The 25,591-nt window shown below is 46.9% G+C and overlaps 1 protein-coding gene across 6 annotated transcripts in view; it reads right to left on the reverse strand.

The window, feature by feature from the left end:
* Window positions 1-25,591, reverse strand: part of GDPD5 (glycerophosphodiester phosphodiesterase domain containing 5) — a 329,762-nt gene that overhangs the window by 23,993 nt on the left and 280,178 nt on the right. For all 6 annotated transcript variants that reach the window (XM_045021717.1, XM_045021742.1, XM_045021737.1 and 3 more), the window contains 5 exons: window positions 20,313-20,395; window positions 14,746-14,896; window positions 10,899-11,117; window positions 8,213-8,370; window positions 1,601-1,748 (listed from right to left, as the gene is read on the reverse strand). In XM_045021717.1, coding sequence (XP_044877652.1) covers window positions 1,601-1,748; window positions 8,213-8,370; window positions 10,899-11,117; window positions 14,746-14,896; window positions 20,313-20,395 — 759 coding nt within the window. The remainder of the gene's footprint in view (window positions 1-1,600; window positions 1,749-8,212; window positions 8,371-10,898; window positions 11,118-14,745; window positions 14,897-20,312; window positions 20,396-25,591) is intronic.

Here is a 25,591-nt window from a genome sequence, read left to right on the forward strand (position 1 = left end):
GTTGCCCTGCAGCTTGCAGGCATTTTACTCTTGTTGCTGTTCTTTTTAACGTCTATTTAACTAGCCTTCTCAATTTGCGTAGTTTCCTTTTTTGAAGCTATATATTTGTGTGGAGGGTTTCTTTGGGATTCCCCCCCAGGTATGTTATATTGAATTATATTATGGTCATTATTACAGAGTTCAGCTATATTCACCTCTTGGACCAGATCCTGTGTGCCTCTTACAGTAACTGCCCTCACCTTGTTCCTTCCAGAACTAGCTGGTCCAAAAATTGCTCCAAGATTGAGCTGCAGATAGCGTCCAAGACATTGCAATGTCATGGATTCATGGAGCAGGATCAGAAAGGGCTTCTTGGGTCAGTACTAGATAATCTCCAGCCCTGCAATGGTGCACGAGACTTCATTTTTTAAAGAAACCCCCACCCCCCTGGATATTTAACTCTCTTGACTTGCTTTAAGAATCCCTAGACATGGCAACCTCACATCATTTCAGTTTCATGTTAGCTTTCTCAAGCTTCAAAGATCCAAATAAATGGACATGCGAATTCTTGATGGTCCATTGTCTGCTCAGGGGCCGACAGGGCCAGTCTTCATTATCTAATCCCCCCCATGCAGTGGAGGGATAATCACAGACAAGAGTCGATTATATTGGTGAGGAGGCAGCAAAAATGAGATTCGCAATCTGCCCTGAAGTGCTGAAGCTGACTCAGCTTGTTCAAAGTTTCAGCCCTTTCTGAGCGTGCTCACTATTGCTGGAACTGTGACAGCTGCTACAATGGACAGTCCCTTCCCAGCACACCCCCACCAGTTACTCTAGGAACACATGGGGGGCAGGGATTGCACAATGTAGTCTCCACAACCCCTACCACCCTGCTCTAGCTGGCCATAAGGAGACAGGGCCAAGCTGGTGTTGCAGGGAGTCCTGAAGCCACTGCCACTCATCTCTCCCCTGACTGGTGCCTGCCCACCCACAGCTGGAACTACATGAGGGACCAGAACTCTGCTCCCATCCACCAGCCAGAGGAGTCCAGCTCTGTCACTCCTACCACCAGCTGAGGAGACTGTCCACCTCAGAAACCAAAGGGAGCCCATTCCCCAACTGACCACCCAGCTCATCTGAAGAGGGGATCCACTTTCCACATAACATCCCATAGACAGACTTAGGGAAAACCCACCCTTGCCACCATCACCACCGCTGCTGCTAGGAACAGCTGCCAGATAGGGGTGCCACATAGGGGTACCTCAATGTGGTATTGGTGAGAGGGAACATGGCGTGTTGAAGGATACTAAGCCAGGGGGGCATGGAGTGGAAGAACTGACTGATTTGAATAGGAGAAGAGTAAGAAGACAGAGTTTTGCTGAGGGAAGAGGGAAAAGTATCCAGCCCAGGGAATCTTGTAGGTCTGAGACGGAACATGTCTGAAGAAGTCTCATATTAAAATTTTGGTAGCATGCTGCTGAAACTACCCCTCTAATGTATGGCTTTTACAGGCCAGAGCTGCCCCGAACACACCCAGAAAGCTGTCCCTGTTTTTTAAAGGGATCACAGTGGAGACGAATCTTATGTACCATATGGATATTTCACATGTGGTCTTGCTTACCATTAGCCAAACGGGAAAAGGCACCTTGCTAAGGATTTGTGAGCTATCAGACGTGACAGACTGAACGCCAGCACACCACAGGATAGAGAACAGCCATGGTTCATTCACAACGTAGAGATTAACGCTCAGGTTCGCGGCGGTGTATTCCCTGCCGAGAAAGATAACGGAGCGGAAGGTTAGTATCTCTCTAAGTACAGCATACAGAAGACACAAAATACTATGTGCTATGCATGGGTGATTCGCGTGAAATAAATACAAAGGGAGATTAGAGTCATCTGACAAAACAGCATGCTTTTTAATATTGGCCAGATTGGAAATTTGGTGAAGTAGGTCATTTGGAAATGCAAGATCTCGTCCGGCCTTAAAACCTATTAAACCACTATTTTGATCTTAAAAGCTTTATTCACTCACCAGAACAGATTCTGGCTTAGATATACAAAATTCTCTCACCCCACATGGTGGTGTGCTGGACACATTTTTAAAAAGTGTCCCTAATTACGGTGATGTAAAATTAACAGCCACCACAGAAGCCTATAATACTGAAAGGGCAAGTCACTGAATTAAACTGGAGACCGATGTAAGAGTCAGTCATACTCTTACTCTTCTGCCCGGGTCCGGACATAGATTTATGGGGCTCTTGTTTGCTAACAAAAGAGATCTCAAGTCTTCTGAATGCTTGAATCCATTTTTCAAGGGGTTTGCTCCAGAGGCCAGAACACAAGACTGGGAGACAAAAACTCTCGAGTTGCAATGCAGATATTGATCCTGTCTGTGGCCCTGGGTAAGCCACTCTGCCGCAGTTTCCCTATCTGCAATACGGAAATAATGCTTATGCACCTCCGTGAGGGACTGTGACGATTTGTTAACGTTTGCAAGTACTCTGAAGATGGTCAATGCTATATGTAATTATGGAGGTAGCACCAGGCTGTTAATATGATCTGATTATACTGAATGCTGAGGGTGAAGCTATACAGTCTTGAAAGCAATGCTGGTCGTGCTGAGTAAGCACAGCACTGCATATACGGTAGTTAGGACATTTATTTTGGGGTAAAGGATGGCATTTCCTCAGGGTTTATTCAATCCGTGTGGTCGGTAGCTCCCCAGTTAATGAGTCTGTTGTAGGACTGTGGCAATGTCCCGTTGAACCCTATGGTTGAACCCTTCCGTTTGCCAACATGGCAGGTTTGGTTCTTGAGGCTGCTGAGGCACACAGAACGGAGCCAGGATAATCAGAACAAATTACCACACAATCGCCGGGTGGGCATCCCTTCTCCATAATTCTCCAAGAGCCGGACAATGAATGGAAAGGAGAAAGGGAGGGCAAGGCTTTGTTCTACCCAGACCACCAGGGGCTACCAAGCAATCATAAGATTGCTCCTTGTAGCACTTGGGCAGAGCTGGTTCCTCTAGCTCCGTTACGTGGCCTGAGTTTGTTTTCAGCAGCGGCAGCGCGCTTTTATTAACCACATTCATATTACTAGCTGCTCTGTGCAAACGTGGTGTGTGTAGCAGAAAAAGAGGATTCAGTTTGAGTTTAACACAGCGGTTGCCATTACAGGGTCAATTCTTTAGTACAAGGAATCTGACCATTAAAAAAAGCGGACTGGTGCATTTGGGCCAAAATTGACGTGGATTTAAAAGGGTGTATTTATTTCTACTACAGCAGCCTCAAGAGGGTCTGACTGTGCTAGGCGCTGTATGTATGCTGGAGGAACTTAATCTGAATGGACAAGACAAAGGGTGGGATGGGAAACAGAGGCACAGAGAGGGGAAGTGACTTGTCCAAGGTCACACAGCAAGTCAGTGGCAGAGCTGGGAATAGAACCCAGGTCTCTGAACACCCTATCACTGGACCTCTCTGCCTCTCATGCAGTGGAAGTTGCAGGGCATATTTTGCCTTCATTCCTTCCCCATCCCTTTGGCACAGTGTTGGTCTTCAAGGCAGGGCCTGGATCGATCTACACGTCTGGACAGCTCCCCCGGACGCAGTGCAGCTCCGCACTGGTCCTCAGTGGCAGCCTGCACTGCCGTAGCACAATCTGGCCCTTAGCCATTTCATGTCCATGTGTGGTGAACGCTCTGGTTTTCAGAAACCAGCATCGGTTACAATGTGATACACTGCAGTTCATCAGTCCTTACTACACAACAGGACCCACTTTCCTTTCTAGCTCTAAAATATTATCGCCTCTCCCAAACCCTTTGATTTCCATATGTTTTCTTAAGGACCAAGTCAAGCTTGGTGTCATAGGTCTCACCCCCACTTGGAGCTGTTGGGTTCACAAGGTGGGGACCTGCATGAATCCTTCTAAACTTAAATCCTAGTTTAGATCTGGTAAAAGCTGCCACCACCCAATAATGTACGTGCATTGGGACACAGTCCTTCCCCAAAATCCTTGGGGATCCCAAGAGCTCCAAATCCATGGAGTTCTTACACCTAGGAGAAATAAACCATTCCCCCCTGCTTCCTCCCCCCTCCCTTTTCCTAGGAGAGATACCGGGATCCAACTACAGAGGGATACCTCCCTCCTCCCCTTTCCCTGAGAATCCACCCAAGGAAAGATCAACCAAGTTCTTAACAGAAAAGATTTATTAAAAAATAAAAAGAAAGTAACTTGTCTCTGTAATCCAAGATGGAACAATACACAGGGTCTAAATTTATTAATCTCTGGAGAGAATCCCCCCTCCTTTCTTTCTCAGTAAAAGCAATAACAGTACAGAATTAAAGAAATTCTATAGCAAACACACAATTGCAAATGTAGAAATCAAATTATAAGACTAATCCGCCTTTCTAATTAATACTCACTATTGGATAGTAGGAACTACTCCAGGAGAACTTGGAGACATGTCTGGCCTCTCTTAGATCCAAAAAGAGAACACTCTAACAAAGAACACAGACAAAGGCTTCCCTCCACAGAGATTTGAAATTATCTTGTCTCTGATTGGTCCTCTGGTCAGGTGGTCATCAGGTACTGCATGTTAACCCTTTACAGGTAAAAGAGACCTTAACCCTTAACTATCTGTTTATGACACTTGGCAAGCAATAAATCCTAAAAATTAACAGGGCCGCCTAGGGGCAAAACATCCCTTATCTGTTTAACTGTAGCAGCTGAGGTCATTTTGATTCACACCCTATGAAATTCAAACGCCACATACTACCGAGAAGGAACACGGCATTGGCTAATTAAAGATGAGACGAGGCTGATTTAAATAGGGTCGTTAAAAGACTGCGTTCAAATTTATCGGCACAAAGTAACGTCTGAAAGAACTCGGGAGCTTGGCCTAAATCAGAGGTTCACAGCAGCAGCTCGGGAGCAGATGAATGAGAGGCAAAGGGCAGTTGCTAATCGGGTTGAAAAACTGGCTGGACGTGCTTTGCATGAGACGTCTGAACTTCCTCTGAAGATGGTATTGGAATGAGAATCAGATTATTAATATTTTGATTTCTAAAAGGCTCCCTTAATGTCGTCACACACTAGACTCCATGTAAAAAGCTATTAAGATTAGCTACTCTCTCCTCCTGCTTCCATGACCCTCGCTTGGAAAGGTACCATAATATAAATCTCTTCTCCCACAGGATCTTTGGCAAACGTACGAGTGTGGTACAGGTATTTAAACTACACAACTCGCTTTATTGTCCAAGGAGTCAGATCCAGGGCTGCCCTTGGTCTAGATTTTCACACAATGGTCCCAGTTTAAATCGGACTGTCCCCAGTGATGAGCTGCCAAAATTTTAACAACCGGTTCCCTATAAAAAGTTCTGATTTAAGGGGGGGAGTGGGGGAGGGGCCGGGGCAGGCGGAGACATACTTGTGGGGCCAGAGGCCCCTGCAGGGCCTGGGGCAAATTGCCCCACTTGCCCCCCCAGCAGCCCTAGAGCTTGCAGCCCCCTCCCCCCTTACCTTGCTGGCAGCTCAAAGCAACTCCGGAGCTCAGCTGAGCTGCCCAGCTGGTGCCGGTGGCTGGCCATGCTGCAGCTGGGGGGAAGTGGGGGAAGGGCCAGGGGAGCCTCAGCCTCCCCAGCTGGGAATCCTGGGAGCAACAGGATGGTCCGGCCCGCGGACCAGAGTTCTTTGCCCACCCCCGGCCTTTTAACAACCGGTTCTTCACGGAGGTCTAATTTTAGCAACCGGTTCTTGGGAACCTGTGGGAACCTGCTCCAGCTCACCACTGACTGTCCCATGTCTTGGGATCTCACTGTAAATAACTAAAAAGGTATCAGGAAAGATCTTTGATATCCATGCAACCAGCGGTGCTGGAACCAGGGGTGCGGCTGCACCACCCCATCCCCCAACCCCCGGCTTGGAGTAGTAAAAACAAACACCAAACTCATGGTTTCCATCATAGCCCCCCCCCCTACTACTATACAAATTGTTCCAGCACCCCTACCAGCAACATCATCAAAATGTCTCAGTGCTGTGAGATCAAGGTCTCCACACCAGCAAGGGATGCCTGTCCTAGAGGAGAACATTTTAACACAAGGCATAGAATCAGAGATCACTAGGGTTGGAAGGGACCTCAAGAGATCATCTAGTCCAACCCCCTGCTCAAAGCAGGACCAATCCCCAAATAGCCTCCTCAAGGATTGAACTCACAACCCTAGGATTAGCAGGCCAATGCTCAACCCCCTGAGCTATCCCCTTTACCATGCTGATAATTAGCAGGTCATAAAACTTTTATCAAGAAACCTCTTTCACGACCACTAGGTGCTAGCGGCAAAGCCTTAATGCAGAAGCAATAATGTAATACATTTTATTCCCTAATACACAGCAGGAGAGAGGGATTCTGCTGAGAAGTCTTTAAAGGCCCGGCTCAGCTGCCTCACTGCTCCCTCAGGACATTAATCCTGTACACCCTTCTAAACTGGGCAGCTCCCAGAAGATAATACCTGAAAACTGCCCAGAAAGGACAATTCCTAGGTGGCTCTGCTGGGGACACTTGGTCTGGGGACTGAGGCAGGTTTCCTGCAGTGGGTTGGCTAGATTACCACTGGCCAGGGTCAAGGGGTGGAAGAGCATGTTGGAGTAAAGGGAGAGAGACTGAGGAGGAGCTTCATCTGAGTCTTCAGCCCTTCAGCACTGCAAGGGTGGAGTCCATTGTCTTGTGACTGACAAAAGTCTTCAAGACAATAACTGTTTTTGTGGTGGGGTGGGATGGGGGAGAGAGAGAGATGCTTCTATATACACTAATACCGACTAACTCTTATACAGCACTTTTCATCATAGATCTCCAAGCACTTTACAAAGGCGGTCAGGATCACTAGCTCCATTTTACAGATAGGGAAACTGAGGCACAGACAGGTGACAGAGACAGAGAGCAGACCAGTGGCACACAGGGGAACAGAGCCAGCGTCTCCTGAGTCCCAGTCTCTACCCCTAGGCAGTGTGGCCTAGTGGCATGAGCTCTGTTTCAGCTATGGCCCTGCTTGCCAGTGCCCCTCTGTGCCACACTCGGACACAACCGCAGCACGGACCAGTGCTATGGAACATCGGAAGAGAACTGTGACAGGTTTATGGCTGGAGAGTCTGCCCTGCATCTGGGTGTCACTGCACACAACGCCTGTGGGAAGTTCTCAGCATCTCGCTCAGAACGGAGCCTCCTTTTGCCTCTTTCCCTTGATGGAAGCTCAGCCTCGGTTTGCTCAGTGACCCGCTGATTCATGTGTTACTCAGGAAATTATTCACAAGAAATCACAGTCCCATTAACTGCTTTTCTTGTACTTTCAGCCTGGTCTATGTCTTGCTCTCCTTTGCCTGAGGTAGCTGTGAAAACAGGGCTGACAAATTCCAGGGGGCTCTGGTAGGAGACACTAAGGCCCTCCCATCATCAAGTGGCAACAGGGTACTGCTGCGTGCACATTGCCACGTGATGCCAGGAGACTGTCAGGCCTGTGCGTCTTTCACTCCTGCCTGCCAATAGGGCAGGTGAACCCAGCTGAGCGCAGGTCTCTCACTCAATAGGAACCTACAGAGCGGATGAGAAGGACGTCACACCATTCTGCTGTCTCTTTACCTCACTTGGTCTTCCACTCCCGGCACCTGTAGCTGAGGGGGCGTTTCCTGCTGTCTCCTATGGACCAGCAGATATGATGGGCCCATTAAAGGGGAAAATGGGGTCTGTCCTTGATTGAAGTGACATTGCCACTACAGACGCTCCCCCCACCAGACAGTGAAGCTCCCGCTGGACAGCCAGCCATGTGCCCAGTTAAGTGGGAGCAGTTCTTTGTTGCGGAAGGACAGCAGCTGCCTGGAAACCAGTAGGCCAACGACCCGCAGATTTCAGGGCCATAAGGGACCACGGTGATCACCAGAACCTGTGGGTTGAGCCCCGGGTCCCGGTTCCTGGCTTGACCATAGGTTGAGAGCACAGCAAGCCTCCATGGGAAGGGGCGAGGGAGCGGCTATATACTTTGGCTTTGCAAAATGCACACAGCACACTAGGGTGATCAGATAGAAAGTGTGAAAAATTGGGACAGAGGGTGGGGGGGTAATAGGAGCCTACGTAAGAAAGCCCCAAATATCGGGACTGTCCCCATAAAATCGGGACATCTGGTCACCCTACAGCACACGCACAGAGCAAGTGCAAATTCACACCAGTGAAAGCTGAGGCCCGCACCTGATGTCCTCACTGGTGACCTTAGTGTACCGCAGGTTCAGCTGTTTGATGCCTTTGTCTCTCAAGCGCTCCGCGTCTGCTTTGATGTCAGAAGTCTGCTGGAAACCTGGCGCAATTTGCCTCACCAGCTGCCGCTCCGTGTTGGGCAGCCACATCACCTGGAGATACAGAGAGAGAGTCAATAAATTGAGCCATTCTGATGAAAGAGATGATTCTCAAAGAAGGAAACCTGTTTGCAGCTGGGAAAGTGTTAGGAATCCAGGCTCTGAGCACTTTGGAGTACAGGGAAGCGGGAAGGACAGCCAAGCCAGAGAGTTTGCAGTAATGCCATAATCAGCTTAAAGGGGCTTAAAGCCTCACACATCTTTACTTGACTGCACTTTGAACGCAGGGCTGATTAGCTGGCACTGTGGGGTCTTGGCACCAGACTTTCAGCTCGAGAGACACGGGTTTAAATCCTAACCCAGAGGACAAGGGATACAGAATTGGAAAGTTTCATGCTAAGATGCACTTTGCGCCCATCAAAACATCCAGTTCAGCACAAAAAGGACCCATGGAAAGGATACCAAGCAGGCTCTGACGGAGCTGGGTAGGAAAAACTTTCCACCAACTGCCCAAATTATGCCCGGCTCAAACTAGCATTATCCAGTCTTCACTTCCATCAGCTCTAAATCCGGTCAAATTTTGCAATTTTTAGCACTTCCCACTCCGATTTCAAAGCACTGTACATACATTAGCTTAATCAATTAATAATAACAGGTTCTACCTCAGTCACAAGGTCTGGGCTTGACACAGGAATTACTGGGTGAAAATCTTTGGCGTTATGCAGGAGGTCAGATCAGATGCTCAAACTGGACCCTTCGGGCCTTAAATTCTACTAATCTATGAAGAATAGCTAATCAATGCTCACCTAATAATGCACCAGAACAGGATAAAGCAGGTTATGCACATTTGCAGCCAGCCAGGTTGGAATTCTGGAGCAAAGGAGTTCAGTTCATATAAACAGGCAGAGTGCATCAAAATGGATTTTGTTCTCACTGCCAAGGGCTTGTATTTTAATAATTACTTTGCTCACCTCTTTGCATTCGCTCGCCCACACAATTGCAAAGAGGGGAACACGATTCCCCTTGTGGTGAAATGAGCTCCAGGAAAGCTGACTGAGATTCAAACAGGCTCACAAAAAAAAAATATCTGGTGGTGTGACCTCATGGTTAATTGAAACTCGGGTGGAAATGGTATTCATTAGAAAGACAGATAGGAGCTAAAAATGGATCCTTCCCCCAGGCTAATCATTTCATAAGTGTGATTGCTAAACATTTCCATTTTTCTCTGCATACATATGTATTATTCACCTAATTGGAAAGTCTGAAATATTTCACAGTCACAAGATGTGCAGCTGCTTAGCACATCAGCACGTTTGACTGTAAGCTACTTTCAACCATTTAAAATCAGAAGGGAAGGAGGGGGAAATCTCAGATGTTTCCCATTTTGGCTGGGCTGAGCAGATGTCACATTTCAAGAGTTGCCCCAATGCCCAAGGTTTGAACCTGGGGAATGGGAATCTTTGCTCTGCAGTAGCTCCTGCCTCTTCCAGCTTCTCCCACCCTGAAAGAATCGTTGCTTAAAGGAAGAGAGCGGGTGCTGGGGGCTCATGCCGCTAACAGGGTTTCCCAGGGGCTGGGACAAGGCTGCAGGTTAAGCAGCTGGAGTGAGTGAGCGAGCAAGCAGGACCCTCAGGAGCCCTGGGGAGAAGCAGAGGCAGAGGGACAGCTGCTTCTTGGGACAGAGCAGGTGTGGATGGGATTTCTGCCAACAGGAGCTGCCTGCGTTCATGTTTGTTCCTACTTCTGTTCAGGGAAACAGGACCACAAGTATGTTCTGTAAATAAACAGATCACGCTAAGATACCCTGACTCTGCATCACTGATTTCTCATCCAAACCGAAACCACCACCCTGCAAGGTGCCGGATTTTGGGAACTATCTGGCCAAATGGGCAACAATTCCTTGAAAGGTGGGAAGAGGCAGGAACTGATGGGGGCTTGCTGTAGAGGGAGGCTTCCCTTTGCTTTTCTACTGAAACCCGGCTCTGGGGATTAGCTGGACACACAGGAAGGAGCTGTCTTGAGCTAGAGGAGTCTCACTTGTCCTGCTGCTGGGCGCAAAGGGAAGCACGTTAGCGCAGCCACTCACGTGAAGAGGTCTGCGATTGTCTCTGCATCCTACACCCCCGATGGCAGGACCTAGCACCATTCAGCCTCACAGAACACTGGGGTCAAGCTGTGACGAGGCCTCCTGGTACCGTACTGTCTGCATCCTCATTCCCCTGTGAGAGCCCCGGCAGATTGTGTGCTCTGGGGCAGCCCAAATCCTGGTGCCCCCCAAACAGCACCCACATTGCAAGAGAGCAGTGCAAGAGAACAATGAGCGAGGCTTTCTGGGATCGAAACACCCCAGACCATTGTGGGTTAGAGGGTGGATAATATCATCGGGAAGTGGGCAGCGTGGTTTCACCACAGCTAAGCACAGAGGAGGTCAAAAGCCTTTACAGCAGGAGAAGGAAAACTGGCCAGAAACCAGTTTTCTGCCTAGAACCCTGATTTCTCCAGTTACTAAAGCAACTGCTCTTCCTCGGAGCTTGAAAGAGCCAGCCCACGAGCCTCTGTCTCCAAAGCGCTGCAGGACTTACAGCCTGCTGCTGGATCCCTGACTCCAGTATGGTCTGCAGGGTAACATTGATGTAAGTGCTGTAGTACGGATGATCTCGAGGCAGGTCCTGAAAGTTCAAGATCACTGACATGTTGTCCTTGGCGATCTGCAACATATCCGCCAGCTTACAGACTGATTGGTTTGCAGCTTCCAGGTAATCTGAACCTGAGAGGGAGCCAGCAGTCCAGAAGGGGTCACTCTGAAAACAAACAAGGGTCAGAGTTATTGTCATGTAACTGGGGTCCCTGCTGTGACAGAGGGCAGACAGAACCCATTTTCTGCCCATGTCATGGTGGCAATGAAGTTACCTCTGGCAGCTGCCCCTGAAATCTGCCTTGTGACTAGCCAAGCTACTAGGTAAAGTTGGTCAAGTGTTTTCCAACACAACGTTTTTTTGCCAGAAAATACCGATTCATCAAAACAGACAACTTTCCTGGGAAAGGGTCGGTTTCCATTCAACTTCAGTCAGGAAAGGTTTCTCAGGTCCAGGATGGAATTGCTGGTCAGAGAGAGAGACAGGCAACCCAGACCTCAGAATGCCCCGTAGCCCAGTGGTTGGGGGCGTTCCCTGGGAAGGTGAGAGTCCCAGGTCCAAGTCCTAGCTGTGAATCAGGCAGACAGACTCGAATCTCAGCCTCACGCATTCCAGGTGAGCGCCTTGGTCCCTGGGCTGCTGGGTATTCTGTGATCTCTCGCTCTCTCTCCTCCCCTCACACTCTTGTTTTTCATGAAAAATTTCACGAGGCCTCAGTTACATCTTGGAATGGGAACCATATTTGAAATCTCAGAAATTTTCACAGGGTGGGAAACTGTTTCCCACCCAGCTCTACTGATAGGTCTCAGTCCCAATAAGTAACAGTCAAGCAAAGTCTTTCATACCAGGAGGCAGTGTGGGCCCAGCAAACAAGGCACTGAATTAGGTGCCAGGAGAGATGGCTTCTATTTTCAGTCTGATACCGACTTGCTGAATGACTTTGGGCAAATCCTCCCTGTCCCTCAGTTTTCCCATTGGAGGATATGATGCATGCCCTTACGAGGAGTACTGTGTGCAGTTCTAGTCACCCTATCTCAAAGGCTATAGCATAAATAAAAGGGGGTTGGAAATGGGTGAGGAGTACGATCAAGAGCATGAAAATACATTTGAAGAGTCTGGGAACATCTAACTCAGCCTATTTCATAATACAGAAACAGAAAGGTGGAAACAGAAAAGTGGAAAATTCAAAACGGATGAAGGAAATATTAATTAGCCTGTGGAACTCACTGCCACAAGATATGATGGAGGTCAAGAGTTTACTATGCTTCTATAAAGGACTGGATGAATACAAAGAATATCCAGAGTTATAACAGATTCATAGATTTGGTGGCCAGAAGTGACCACTGTGATTATCTAGTCTGAACTCCTGTATAATAAGGCCGTAAGATTTCCCAGAATTGATTTAAAAATTCACAGTGATGGAGGATCCACCACAAGCCTTGGTAAGTTACTCCAAAGGTTAATTATGCTCACTTAAAAATCTGCCCCTTATTTCCAGCCATACAATCTTGTTTAACTTTTGTCTGCTAGGACTGAAGAGGCCACTATAGTCAGGATTGAAAACCCAAAAGAATTTTGGAAGAGATTTAAATCTTCCCGCTTCAGAGAATAAAACAGCCTCTCGCCATGAGGGATCAAGAGGAAGTTTTCCCTTGGGGCAAGTTATCCCAGCATAGCTTCCTGAAGGGTTTCTTGCCCCTTCCTCTGAAGACGCCGGTACAGGTCACCGTTGGATACAGGATCCGGGGCCAGACAGACCAGTGATCTGATCCAATCTAGTAGAATTATTGTGTTTCTCTACTTGCATCCTTTCTAACGTGCTGTGGGACCCTTGGATGAAAAGTGCCATGCCTTGGTTTAAGACCATCTAAACATTATTATCCAACCACAAAGAGTAACGAGAAGGCAGCCAGGGGAAACACTACAAAAAAGCAGCCCTTCGGTGATCAGAACAAGAGAGAGTGCTGACCCTTTAGATCAGTGGTGCCCAAACTTTTCCTGTTGCACCCCCACTCCCTTACCAGTAATGGAATCTGTCTGTGCCCCCCTCCCCGCCTCCATTACGGCACAGTTGGCACATCAGAAGAGGTTGGGTTGAAGGCGGAGCTAAGAGCAGAACTGGGGATGGGAGAGGAGCTGGGGCAGTTGCAGAAGCAGAGCTGCGGCTGGGGCAGGAGCAAGGAGCTGAGGGGAACTGTGGCTGGGGGACGGAGCAGGGGGCCAAGCGGGACGGGGCTGGCTCGGGCCCTGCTGCACGCCCCCTGAATGTGCCTCCCCCTGCCTCCCCCAGGGGGGCAGCCCCAGAGTTTGGGGACCACTGCTTTAGACATTCTTCCCATGCAGCAGGAAGTTATTTGGGTGTTGTTTTGTTTGACACCCAAGTATGGGAACTCAATGACATTCAAAGAGAATTTACTCTGCAGGCCGAGGAACCGGACAGACAGAATTACAAAGGGAGTCCATAATCGGTTGCAGCACTATAGTGACACTGCCGGACAGATGCTGTGGCAGAGGAAATGCTAGATGCCACTATCAACAAGTCACTTCAGATGGATCCAGAGCTGCCAGTCCCCAATACGCTGTGCAGTCTGGAGAAGTTCCTTATCTGACAATGCAGAGGCGCTGGGATGTATTCATTAAATCTGTGTCACTTTCCATTAAACGTCCATGTCATCTCTATTGCACTCAGCCGAGAGTGAACCTGCCGTCAGCCCTGAGCTTTGTAAGGGAAGAAACGGTATTTGATAAAAAATGGAGACCTTTTCTGCTCAGAATCCATTCACCCCACCATATGATTTACATGTTAATCCGCACACAGGAGGCATGGTGAGGGTTATTAAAAGCGAAATAAAAAGAGGAGGCATATTGCTGTTGGACTGGCAAATTGGATTAAGGATTTTAAAAACATTAGAACGCTACAGGGTTTTTGCAACATGCCACTGATGTGCAGAGAGAAAGCAGGATACAACCCTAAGTTCTCATCTCCGAGGGGCTATAGAAGAGCCTCACAATCAGGAGAATTTTAGCAAGAAAGGACAAGTGCTATATTCTCTGTAAGGAGCTGATTCAATATAAACACATCTCTTCTTTGCCTCTGCCTAACATGAGGATGGAGGAAGATTTTGACGGAGGTGGAGTAACTCTGGAGGGCCTGCTGGGAGAACTCACGGCAGTAACAATAAGGAACAACACTTTTATGTCCTATTTTCTTCATCTCTAAAAAGGGGAACTGAGAAACAGCGTAAGTGGCTTGCCCATGTTCTCAAGCAGCTGTGCGGCTGAGCAGCTTTAGAAGCCAGGTCTCTTTACTCTTAATCCATTGCCCTATCAACCGGCCACCAGCTCCCAGCAGATGCAAATGCAAAACTCAATGTTTGTGCACACAAGTCAGAGGTTCAGGGCGTGCAAACACAGACCAACGCTTGGGGCATTCCGTTTCAGAACCGCGGTGGGGACCTCTGGAAGATTCCTTCATTTGACAGGCTGGAACTGGCTACGATGCTGTGCCAAACAATCAGAATGGCAGAGCTAAGTTACCTGGTGCCATACGGTGAGCAGAGGGCACAGTTGAATGGGGTTCACAGAGCAGCATAGGGGAAGCCTGGCTTGGTCCATTTACCCTTCATTAAACCCTTTTACTGAGGGGACGGCAGCAATCTCATCCACATGACAGGGTCTGTGGTGTCAACTTTCATCCAATGTCCTGACTTTGGATACAGGGTACACAGCTCCCCCATTCCCTCCCTGCACCCAGATGGTAGGGACCCAATCTTCAGTACATGATCGCACGCACCTTTAGGAACCATTCTCCAGCATTAAGCATCTTCAGGTCAGTCCAGTTGAACATGGAAGAATGCTCATAAGCCAGCTCTGGAAACACTTCCTCCACGTTAGTTGTCCTCCTGAGCGTCTTATCGTGCATAAGGAATGGCACCCCATCATAGCTGCAAAGCAAACAAGCATCTTCATTAACCTGTGGCTATTCGCTAGCACGTACACCACATCAGAGAAGAACAGTTGGTGTCTGCTCCTCCCTCTCTCCAGCTTTTCAGACCGGGGTTAAAATGTGGTCAAGATCTCAATTAATTTTGCGGGCCCTTAATGTTCTTGCTTCATTTACAAAGCTACACACACAGGAGAAAAATCTCTAAAATGCATTGCAGATGCTTCCATCCATTTCAAGGTTTACACAGCTCCACCCTTAACTTAGAGTTTCTCTTAGGATTTGGTAAACTAACTTGGATAAGAACAGAACTCCCCACCTGAGTGATTGGGAGGCCTTTATATATGTGTAAAGCAAATAATGCCTGCCCTGAAAGTCTTACAACCTAAAAATTAGACAAAAGCACCTGAGTTACTAAGGACCCCAATTTCCCCATGTAGGACCCTTAAGTCCCACAGAATTTCAATAGGTTTAGACTATTAAGTGCCTGATGCATCATCCGTACTGAGGGTGACTGTGCGTAGGGTACGTGTAGAACACGTTGCAGTGAAAAGTCGCTGGCACAGGCGATGTAGTGAGGAAAGGTTCCAGCAGCAGGGAGCTGCCTCCCCACTGCCAGAGCCTCTCTCTGCGGCTTGGGTGGGTAGACAGCCCTGTAGAAGGTTCTGCCATGTCTTTAATCTACTCGCATAAGCATTGTCTCGGCTGTTTAAACTCATGCTGGGGGGCGTGCAGTGTGTGTACTCTACACGCCGCCGTCAGTGTAGACATAGCCTAAGTCACTTTTGAAAATGGTATTTAATATCCTGGGTTACCTAGGCACTTTTGAAAACATCACCTCACAAGTAACAAATGACAGCAACAGTGCAGTGTGAATGGAGGACAAAAGTTACTGAAGAAGAGTTATCCAGTTACTTGGGTTTAGTTATGGGCGTTTTTTGGTGGTTAGTTTTTCATTTTGACCTGCTTTTGCACTTCTGGGACTTGGTTGGGGTAGGAAGCACACAAATATCGTAAGAGGCACAGTGCTTGTGTTATTTACAAGCCAGTCGAAAGCAGAAGATGCTGGGGGACCTCACAAGAGAGCCTAATCTTCACGAGATTCCCAGCCCAACTGCAAAAAATGTTCTGATAAACATCCAATGCAAACGTGAAATCCAGAGTAGCCTTTTGAGATTCACCTTGCCCTAAACGGTCTGACTAGTACTACTCAGCAGTACCATAAAGGATTTAGGCCATGAAGAGCTCTCCAAACATGAGCTGGCTAAATTTCACAATGCCCCTGTGAAGTACAGAAGCAGTATTCCCATTTCACAGATGGGAAAACTAGGAAGGGGATTAGGAGACTGGCCCCAGACCATAGATGGAGGTAGTGTTGGGGCTAGGATGAGCACTCTGGTTCTTAATCCTGTGGGTCACATTACACCTCCCTGTCTCTCATTACATTGTGAACTTTTTCAAAAAGAGAACTAACCATGCCTTTAAACCTGAACTTAGTGAACAATTTTCTTGCGGATGTGGGAGCCAGAAAAGGATCCCCTGTTGTCCATAGCTGTACCGGCTCTGCGGTGCTAAAAGGTCCATAATTTGGTCAGGAAAACCAGAGAGACTTGTAAGGCAGACCAGGCAGCAGATTAGCTGAGTTAAAAAGTTGTTATTTTTATTAAAATGCTTTTCTGACCATAACCACACACACATTTCCTCTGAGGATATGGGTTAACCTAGAGAGGTGTGCTAGATTCAGAGTAAAATATATTAATCCATACAAGCAACTGCAGAGGAGGGGGCAGATACCATGAACAGAATTTTGCCCTATGAAGTAAAATAGCCGCATCTATATCCTGCCTATGGGCCCCGCCCAGATGTTTAACAAACACTTCAAAGAAGATGACAGAACAGTGGCAACATTAAAAGAAAAAGAGGGAGCCCACAGAGGTTGAAGAGCTGTGGATGGGAATTCTTTGCTGTGGAGGTTTGAAATCTCTCTCAGAGCAAACCCTTTGGAAAGAATAAGGCTCTAGACATGATTTTCGCAGTGGGGAAGACGGGTTGGGGCAGCTGTTCATCGGGGAGGTGCTACCACGCTTCTCCAGTCACCGGCTGGCCTGAGGTGCAGGGGGTGAAGCTTTGGAAACGGCCAGGGGTGTCAAAGCACAGATCCCCACGGTAGCGAGGCTCAAGAGGGAGAGCTTGAATATGGACAGGGTTAACAGTAAAAACCCATTTGAATCTAACTGGGAGTCTGCCAAGGAGTCTGCCTTGAGCTGGGAGCGGTACAAAGACCTACTTTGGTTGACAGAGCAAATGCAGTCCCAGCTTCACCACTGCCTGCGGAAGGGCCTTATCCGAAATGTCACTCAAATCTTGTTTTCTATTTCTAGCAAGGAATTATATAAACCAGCCTTTCCACCCAAAGCGACATGCTGACACAGCACCAGTCCTGGCCAGAAGCACATCATGCCTCGACATCTGAAGGTCTTTCATATGGTTTAAAACGGCCGAGCAGACACGGAATGCAGAGTGTTGAATGTTTAAGGTAGATAGGTGCCTATGACTGAGTACATCTCTCAGCACAGCGTACTCAGACTCTCTTTAACCACCGCAGTGCCGTGCAGAAATCCTGTGTGGCCTTTCACGTTCCCTCTCCTTTCTAATCCCCTCCCTGGCCCCATCCAGGTGTATTGTCACTTGGAACGCCCGGGCTAAGTAGCACCGTACAAACATGCACAGGTAAGACAGGCACTGCATGGACAGTGAAGCCCTGCCTTTATAAAGATCCGGCACGATGCATTTCATGAATAAAGGGGGGCATGATGTCAAGGAAACATGCAGACTCCACACTCCCATGGAGGCAGGGGAGACAAAAGCTTTTCAGTTGAAGTGCGGATGAGGGTTCTCCTGCAGGGGGCAGTAGACAGCTCGGCAGCTGAAACACAGGACTGCCATTTCAGCAGCATGATGTGGTCCAGGCTCAGGGTGCTTGAGTGATACTTTCAACTCCACAATTCCGCAAGGTCAGCTGACTCTGTTAGACTAGCTACACAAAGCGACCAGGATCATCCCCGACACACAAGCGATTATTTTGCTTCCAATAATATTCTCTTTGCAACAGTTAATGACTTCCCTTTTGAATGATTCTAAAGGGATTAAGCCGCTATCAACCCTGATTTGTCCTTCAACACTGAAAATGACCTCCCGCTACAGCAGACAGGAACTTCTATTAGGGTTTAAATCTGTTTGCTGTCAGACAGTGATTGCAAAAGAGAAGCCCTGATGTTCAAACTCCATAACCCACAAGCCTATCTTTTATCGCAGAGACGCCTTTCAGATAGAATAACCCACCAAAGAGGTGGTTTTTTCTTCTTGTTGTTTTTTTTTTTTTTTAATACCAATTATATGTCTCTCTTGTGGGTTAATTTCAAGCTATTTCTTAGCATCAGATATGAATCTGATGCACACTATATGCAAATGCAGTGTTACTATTAGATAAGCAAGAGAGGGTCACTGACTTTCAGCGTAGCAAAATGAAACCAGGAGAATCCACATCCTCCCCCATGCAAAGAACAAGAATCAGATTTAGCATCTAACCTAACAATGGAAATGGAAAGCGTCCTCTCCAGGATTCAGCCTGGCACGTGGGCTCACAGCCCTGGGAAGGTACTAAAAGGAATGCCTTTTCTGAATGTGGTTTGCTCTGCATCCACCTCTCACATGCTAGTCAGCCCTCTTGCTATCCCTTCCCCGATTCTCCTCTCTCATTTCCTTTTTTTTTTTCCTGTGCCCCATTAATCTATTCCACTTCATCCATTTTTGTTGCATGCAGATTGAGGAGAAGTCAGCTGAATAACATTAACCAGTTCTTCAACACTGTGACACTCTCCTTTTTTATATCTTCCTCTTAACAAAACTTCAATTTGGTCCAAAAGTGCACGTTCAAAGACAAGCAGCAGGAACTTCAGATGTGTGTCTGTGACTTATCTTCTAATTCAAAATAAATATCCCATCTAACCTTACATATAGCTGGTCTCCCTCACTTGCCGCTGCGTATTCTTTATTACACACAATCCTGCACCGGGCCTTAAATTAGCTCCTCGGGCAAGGGCTATCCTTCTACTCTGTGTTTACACACAGCGGTTCTACCATGGGGCCCTGAGCCTGACTGCCGCTGCCAGGTGCTACCATAATAGCAGTCACACAATCACCCTTAAAAATGTCCCTTTGAAGTTTTGCCTCCCATTCAGTAGGAGCAAACAATAGTGGAAGTTTGTTGTACAGATGATGTCGAATCTGCTTTCTGCAAATGTGCACATGTTGTATGTCTATGAAGAAAACATGCATCAAATATTTATATTTAAGAGATCTAGGAGGTCTGAGGAAATTAAATGCAGAATCTGAGGAGGTTGTGAAGGGTAGGACTATAACAGCGTTTAAAAGAGAACTGGATAAATTCATGGTGGTTAAGTCCATTAATGGCTATTAGCCAGGATGGGTAAGGAATGGTGTCCCTAGCCTCTGTTTGTCAGAGGGTGGAGATGGATGGCAGGAGAGAGATCATTTGATCATTGCCTGTTAGGTCCACTCCCTCTGGGGCACCTGGCATTGGCCACTGTCGGTAGACAGGATAGTGGGCTAGATGGACCTTTGGTCTGACCCGGTACGGCCGTTCTTATGTTCTTATGTTAAATTCCCCTCTTAGACATTTTTTATGTGAGAATAACTCGACGCTTTCAAAGATTCCCCCTAACTCAGCCTTGCCAAGTTCTACAGGAGAGAACTGATTTTTTTGTGGGCGGGGGGAAGATGGGGGAACAGGCAGATAAAAGTCTAATTAAATTTTCTTCATCTTTAGCATCATGGTAAGGGAAAGCAGAGATTTTGTCTCTGGGCTGGTAAATTTCCATGGCTGTTTTAACTCGGGTGGCACTTGAACAATGCAATGAAAAAATTTAGGACTTTCATTCTCCTTCTCTGCCAACAGAACTTCACTATCGCCAAGCTCTTTACAAGCAAGTTCCGCTGTACTCCTTTGGAGAAGGCAGCCAGACTAAGGCAAACCAGCCCCATGTTAGCTTATTTCATCATAATAAAAGCAAAATATCAACAAGATGGCACCCTGTCGTGAATTTTGGCCCTTAATATGAAGATTAGTAGAAAGTCTGGTTTCCTTTATAATTTAATTTTTAATCATTGTGCCAGCCAAATGACTAACATACATACTTTATAAATAGCAGCATATGAGAAGATACACGCACATTCTCCAAGAGGCCCTTCTCAGAGGATGCTACAGATACTGCAGTGGAAAACTTAAGTGGCAAAATTCAGATCTGGAACCAAAACAAAGCAGATCTAGGAAATTGGGTTGGACCGGTCACTAAAGAAAATCATTGCACTTGAAGCAAACAGTTACACAGACTTGCCTTATCACTACGTCAGCTTGCACTCCGTATGTTTTCTGCTCCACTGCTTTTTGGAAGGACATCAGAGTGTTTTCTGGCGCCAGCTAGGGAAGAAGCAGTGAAAAAGTGTATTAATAAAGTAGCAATGTTTATAAAGCCCTCTTTAGGTGAGCCACACAGGACGCTGCAGCAACAGCACAACAAATAAATCAAAATACCTACAAGAGATCATTAAAAGGTTGAAGAGACAACAAAGCACCATGACTGAAAAAAATATTACAAGACTTCATAAAATGTACTCAGTGAGAATCATGTTATATCACTGGAACGAACTGGCTAGGGGTAGTACGTGTAATTACTACCGCCCTTCAGCGATGGAACTGAATCTGCCCAGCAGCATGCTTTAAACCTGTTAGCTGCTAACAGAGATTCTCTTTTCCTCAGTTGGTAGGGGCCAGTGCATTCTGAGAGCTATACCGAATGATCTTGATGTGCACCAAAGTCCTAGTGGGCTCTGGATTTTTTCATCATACACGGTTTAAAAGGTTTGGTAACGTGTACCAGTCAGCTGCAATAGTTCTCAAATGGTGGTTTATAGATGACTGACGGCCTGCAGAGTGCTTGTTGGGGTGCCCATAAAGGCTGGCTGGTTACATGGAGTTGGCACCCCTCAGTCACAGCTATCCATGGGTGCTGGAATTAGGGGTGCTGCTGCACCCTTTGGCTTGAAGAGGTTTCCAGCAATGTACATGCTGTTTTACAAAAATAAGAGTAAGCCACAATGTCTGTCTAGAAAAGTTTCCAATCAAAGACAGACTAGTCAGACAGACAAGGAAAGGGGGAACACCCACAACCCTCACCACATGAGTCACATGAGGTCAAGATAAAGATAACTATTTCAAATAAGTGCAATGTCCAAAGATGCCAGAAGGGGGCAGCATTCAAGCAAAGATCCTGGACAGCCGGCAAAAACATATTTGAGGTTACCCTTTGCTAAAGTACTCCCTGCTCTTGCATAGCTTTCAGAGTCTCATGTCTTACCCAGTAGCTCAGGTTTCATTAAGATGAACAAAGCAAGCTGATCCTGTTTCCACTGAGCATCACCTGACAGTCTCTTTCCCAGGCTGCAGTCACTCACACAGAAATAACAGACTGGCACCTGCCCAGACGAGGTCTGAGCCTGACCCTATGCGGGGTAGCTTAAGAAAGAGAAATGCAAGGCTGTTGTATGGACACAGTGTCTGAGTTAGGCACTATTGTAAAATTCTAACTATGTTAATATAAAAAATATAAAACTATTATCAATAGCTATTTACAGGAGATCAAAGAGAAAAGCTGGAGAAATCTGTGGACACTGGGTTTCCGACTAAGGCCACATGGCGGTAAGAAGGAACTGGAGAGCTGCTGGCCTGTACTGCCTCCTACACCATTGGTCTGGAGCATGTGTGGGCCAGTGAACACTACTTGGTTGACTCGGGTGCATGAGAACCAGCACTCGAAGAAGAATGTAGATTTTGGCAGATGTTTTCTCTGCCCAGTCATGGTACTTCTCTCACTGAGCTAAGCACAATGAATGACTAGAAATATAAACCCAACTGCATCATCAAAAGGCAAATAAGAAATCGTACCCACAGTGATTATAAACAAGTTGCTAAATAGTTCCACGTTAAGCAGTGAAGCTTCTCTGAGGATCTGTCTATGGAACATTGAAAAACAACAACAAATTAGATCAACCCCACAGCACAGATTCCACAGATCAACATGTTGGTGGTTGTTATTGTCAAGGTTAACTTCTGGGAGAAACCATGACACCAGGACCCATCCACATGGACACTACACGACACCCCAACGTCATCAACCTAACAAGACAACCCCCACTGGGAACTGAATTATCTGTACTCTCCAAGGGACTGAACGTCTGCCCTGCCACAGAACCTTAAACCATCCTAACGTGTAGAACTAGAAACATTCATTCACTGACTCCACCTCAAGGAATTTTCACAATGAAGACATCACCCACAGCTACCACATCCGCACCAACAGTCACAAGCAAAAAAAATCCAACCATTGGTTAATGATCAAATCAGCAGACAAAGGAGGTACCATTGTAGCCCTCAATCATGACTAAGGCTAAGATTTAGTCAAAAGTATTTTTAGTAAAAGTCATGGGCAATAACTGTACTATAAATACCTCTGACCAAATCTTAGCTGCTCTGGGAGGCTCGGGGAGGGGGAGTGTGTGGGGGGGACCCTAGGGGCACCACTGCTGCTCAGGGCCGCCCCTGGGACTGTTACTACTCCAGTGGCCCCGGGGCTGCTCCAGCAGTGGCTGGTGCGGTTGGCTCCAGGGCTGCCTCAGCTGCTCGGGTATCCTTGAGGCCAGCTGCCCCGGCCACTGCAGAAGTCACAGAGGTCCCAAAAAGTTAAAGAATCTGTGACCTCCATGACAGACTTGCAGCCTTACTCATGATGACTACGTTAATGAGCCCACCAACAATTCTGACACCACCCACTCTAAAGAACTGAAGGAATACCCTACACCATAATCCACCCAGGAATTTAAAGATATAATCAAATCGTTCCCCAAACAACTTCAAGAGAACCTCTATAACCTCATGCCCCTGAACCCATCCCAGGGAACTTCTACGTGCTTCCCAAGATATACCAAGGAACCCTGGCAGACCCATCATATCTGGCCATGGCACTTTTACTGAAGGAATATCAGGACCTAAGGAAACCATCCTCCAAAAGGCCAGTTTCCTCCAGGACACAACCAAGTTCTTCCAGAAACTCTGCAACTTTAACAAGCTCCCTCAGAACACCATCCTTGCACCTATGGAAGTCAATTTCCTATACGCCAAACATCCCACACCATGATGGCATTGGTGCCTGCCTCAGATATCAACACCACTCAGAAATCCACTGCAAACATCTCCAAACTCATCCATTTCATCCTCGCCCGTAACAACTTTACCTTGAACAACAAACACTTTGTCCAAACGATGGGAACAGCCATGGGTCCTAAGATGGCTCCCCAACATGCCAACCTGTGTATAGGCCACTCCCTCACAGATTTCCCCCGCATCTCAACACCCACCACCCGTCCATCACACTCTCTCTAGTGTAACACTCCCACACCATCAGCAGCTTCTGGTCCAGCACAATCAACTTCAACAAGGGAAACCCCACGGATCACCACACTTACCTCCACAGCTCCAGTAACCACCCTAGACACACCAAGAAATCTATTATCTACAGCTAGGCACTCAAATACCACAGAATATGCTCAGAAGAGAAAGTCTGGGATGCACATCTCCACACACTTAAAACCACCTTCACTAAACAAGCCCACTCCACCAGAAAAGTAGATCACATCATGGAGTGGGCCACCCAAATACTATGGGAGAACCTGCTTCAATACAGAAAATAAAATCCGCTCCGACCGTGCAGTCCTCATTGTCGCCTACCACCCCACATTGGAACCCAAATGGGATAGAATCAAACAATTACAATCTATACTACATGGGACCCCATCCTGAAAGAAATCTTTCCTGAATCCCCTCTTCTGGCCTTCAAATACACCTCCCCCCCCTCGCCAGTGTTGCCAAGTTCATCATCCGAAGCAAGCTCCCCACAGATCAGGACACACCAACTCAAAGCAGCAACAGAGCAACAGCTGCAAAACCCCCAAACATCTCTACTTCTCTGATGATGAATACCCCCTCCAACACACCTTTCAAGATCCCTGGGTCCTACACATGCCTATCACAACATGTAGCGTATCTCACCCAGTGCATCAAATGCCCCAGCAACAACTATGTGGATGAAGCCAGGCAATCACTATGCTCTTGAAAGAAATCACAGAGAAAAATTATAAAAAACAAAAACACCCTATTACCTGTGGGCAAACACTTTTCACAAAGCAAATCACACCTCTCAGTCCTTTGTCCTCTAAGGAAACCTGCACAATGCCTTCAAAAGATGAGCCTGGGAACTTTAATTCATAACTTTGCTGGTCACTAAAAAACATGGATTTCATAGAACCGTGGTTTTATAACCCATTACAACAATTTGTAACACACTTTGCTAGCAACTAACCCTCCATTGTCCTATGACTGCAGAAGTGTTAATTGCCCACTTCATTTTAAGTGTGAATCCCTTAGGTTTAATAATCTGTCCCACCTTCTATTTAGCTTGGACAATCTGGTTACTTTCTCCAGACCCGAGGAAAAGCTCTGTGAAGCTCAAAAGTTTGTCCTTTCCACTAATAGAAGTTGCTCCAACAACAGATTTAAAATTTTTATTAAAGTTAATGTTTAAAATTAAATATACAAAAGTTAATAGGGAAGGTACTATACATCTGAGGTCCATCTTGAGTTATGAGGGATTACAGGTATCAGTTACAAGGATCACAAGATACATACATGTTACATAACCAGCATAGGTCCAGACTGGGGTGTGGGAGTTTTTAAAACGTCAGTGGATAAGTGGGCTCGGGTATGGCACCCACACCTCACCCACTTTCTCTCTCTCAAATTTTCCCAAGGTGGAGGTGTGGCTGAATTAATAAGGTCCTGCGCATACTGCAAACTCGCCATTTAAGCACCATGCTTAAGCACAGGAGCACGGCGCACCAAGTGAGAACAAGATTTATCTGTGTGGATGAGAAGAAGCTGTGCTCTGCTCTTTACCAATCACCTCCCTGGTGGTCTAGTGGTTAGGAGTTGGTGCGCTCACTGCCATGGCCTGGGTTCGATTCCCAGTCAGGGAAAGAAACTTTCCATCAACACCTATTGAACAAGGCTAAAACACGAATATGGGTTTTGTTTGGGCCTGCTGCCCTCAGGCAAACCCAAACTCTGTTCTGACTCCAGCAGTACTAGGAAATGGTAGGCTTTGTAGTACAGAGGGGGCCCAAAGCTGAATGGCCATGGGAATTAAATTGTGGGAGAAGATCCACAAAGGAAACCTAATAAAACACGAATAGATTTCAACACTGCCAGCCATTCTTTAAGAGTCTCCACAAGGTAAATTGAAAATGACTCACAATGTAACACACACAACAGCTTAGACTGAGCCAAATTAAAATATATAAGTGGCATTGCTGTGCACTGATACAATGGCTGGAGCTGCACGTCAATGGTGAGCGAAATGATTCTTGTATATGTAAAGCTCTTCAGGAGCCTCTGCTCTGAGAGAGGCACTAAATAGAGCACATGCACAGAAGAGGGTATTTCAGCCATTTTGAAACAGCTTGAAACTTTCACCTGGACATTGGTCATTTGGCCTCTAATAATACC

Source organism: Mauremys mutica, chromosome 1, assembly GCF_020497125.1.
Source record: "Mauremys mutica isolate MM-2020 ecotype Southern chromosome 1, ASM2049712v1, whole genome shotgun sequence".
NCBI classification, from domain to species: Eukaryota; Metazoa; Chordata; order Testudines; family Geoemydidae; genus Mauremys; species Mauremys mutica.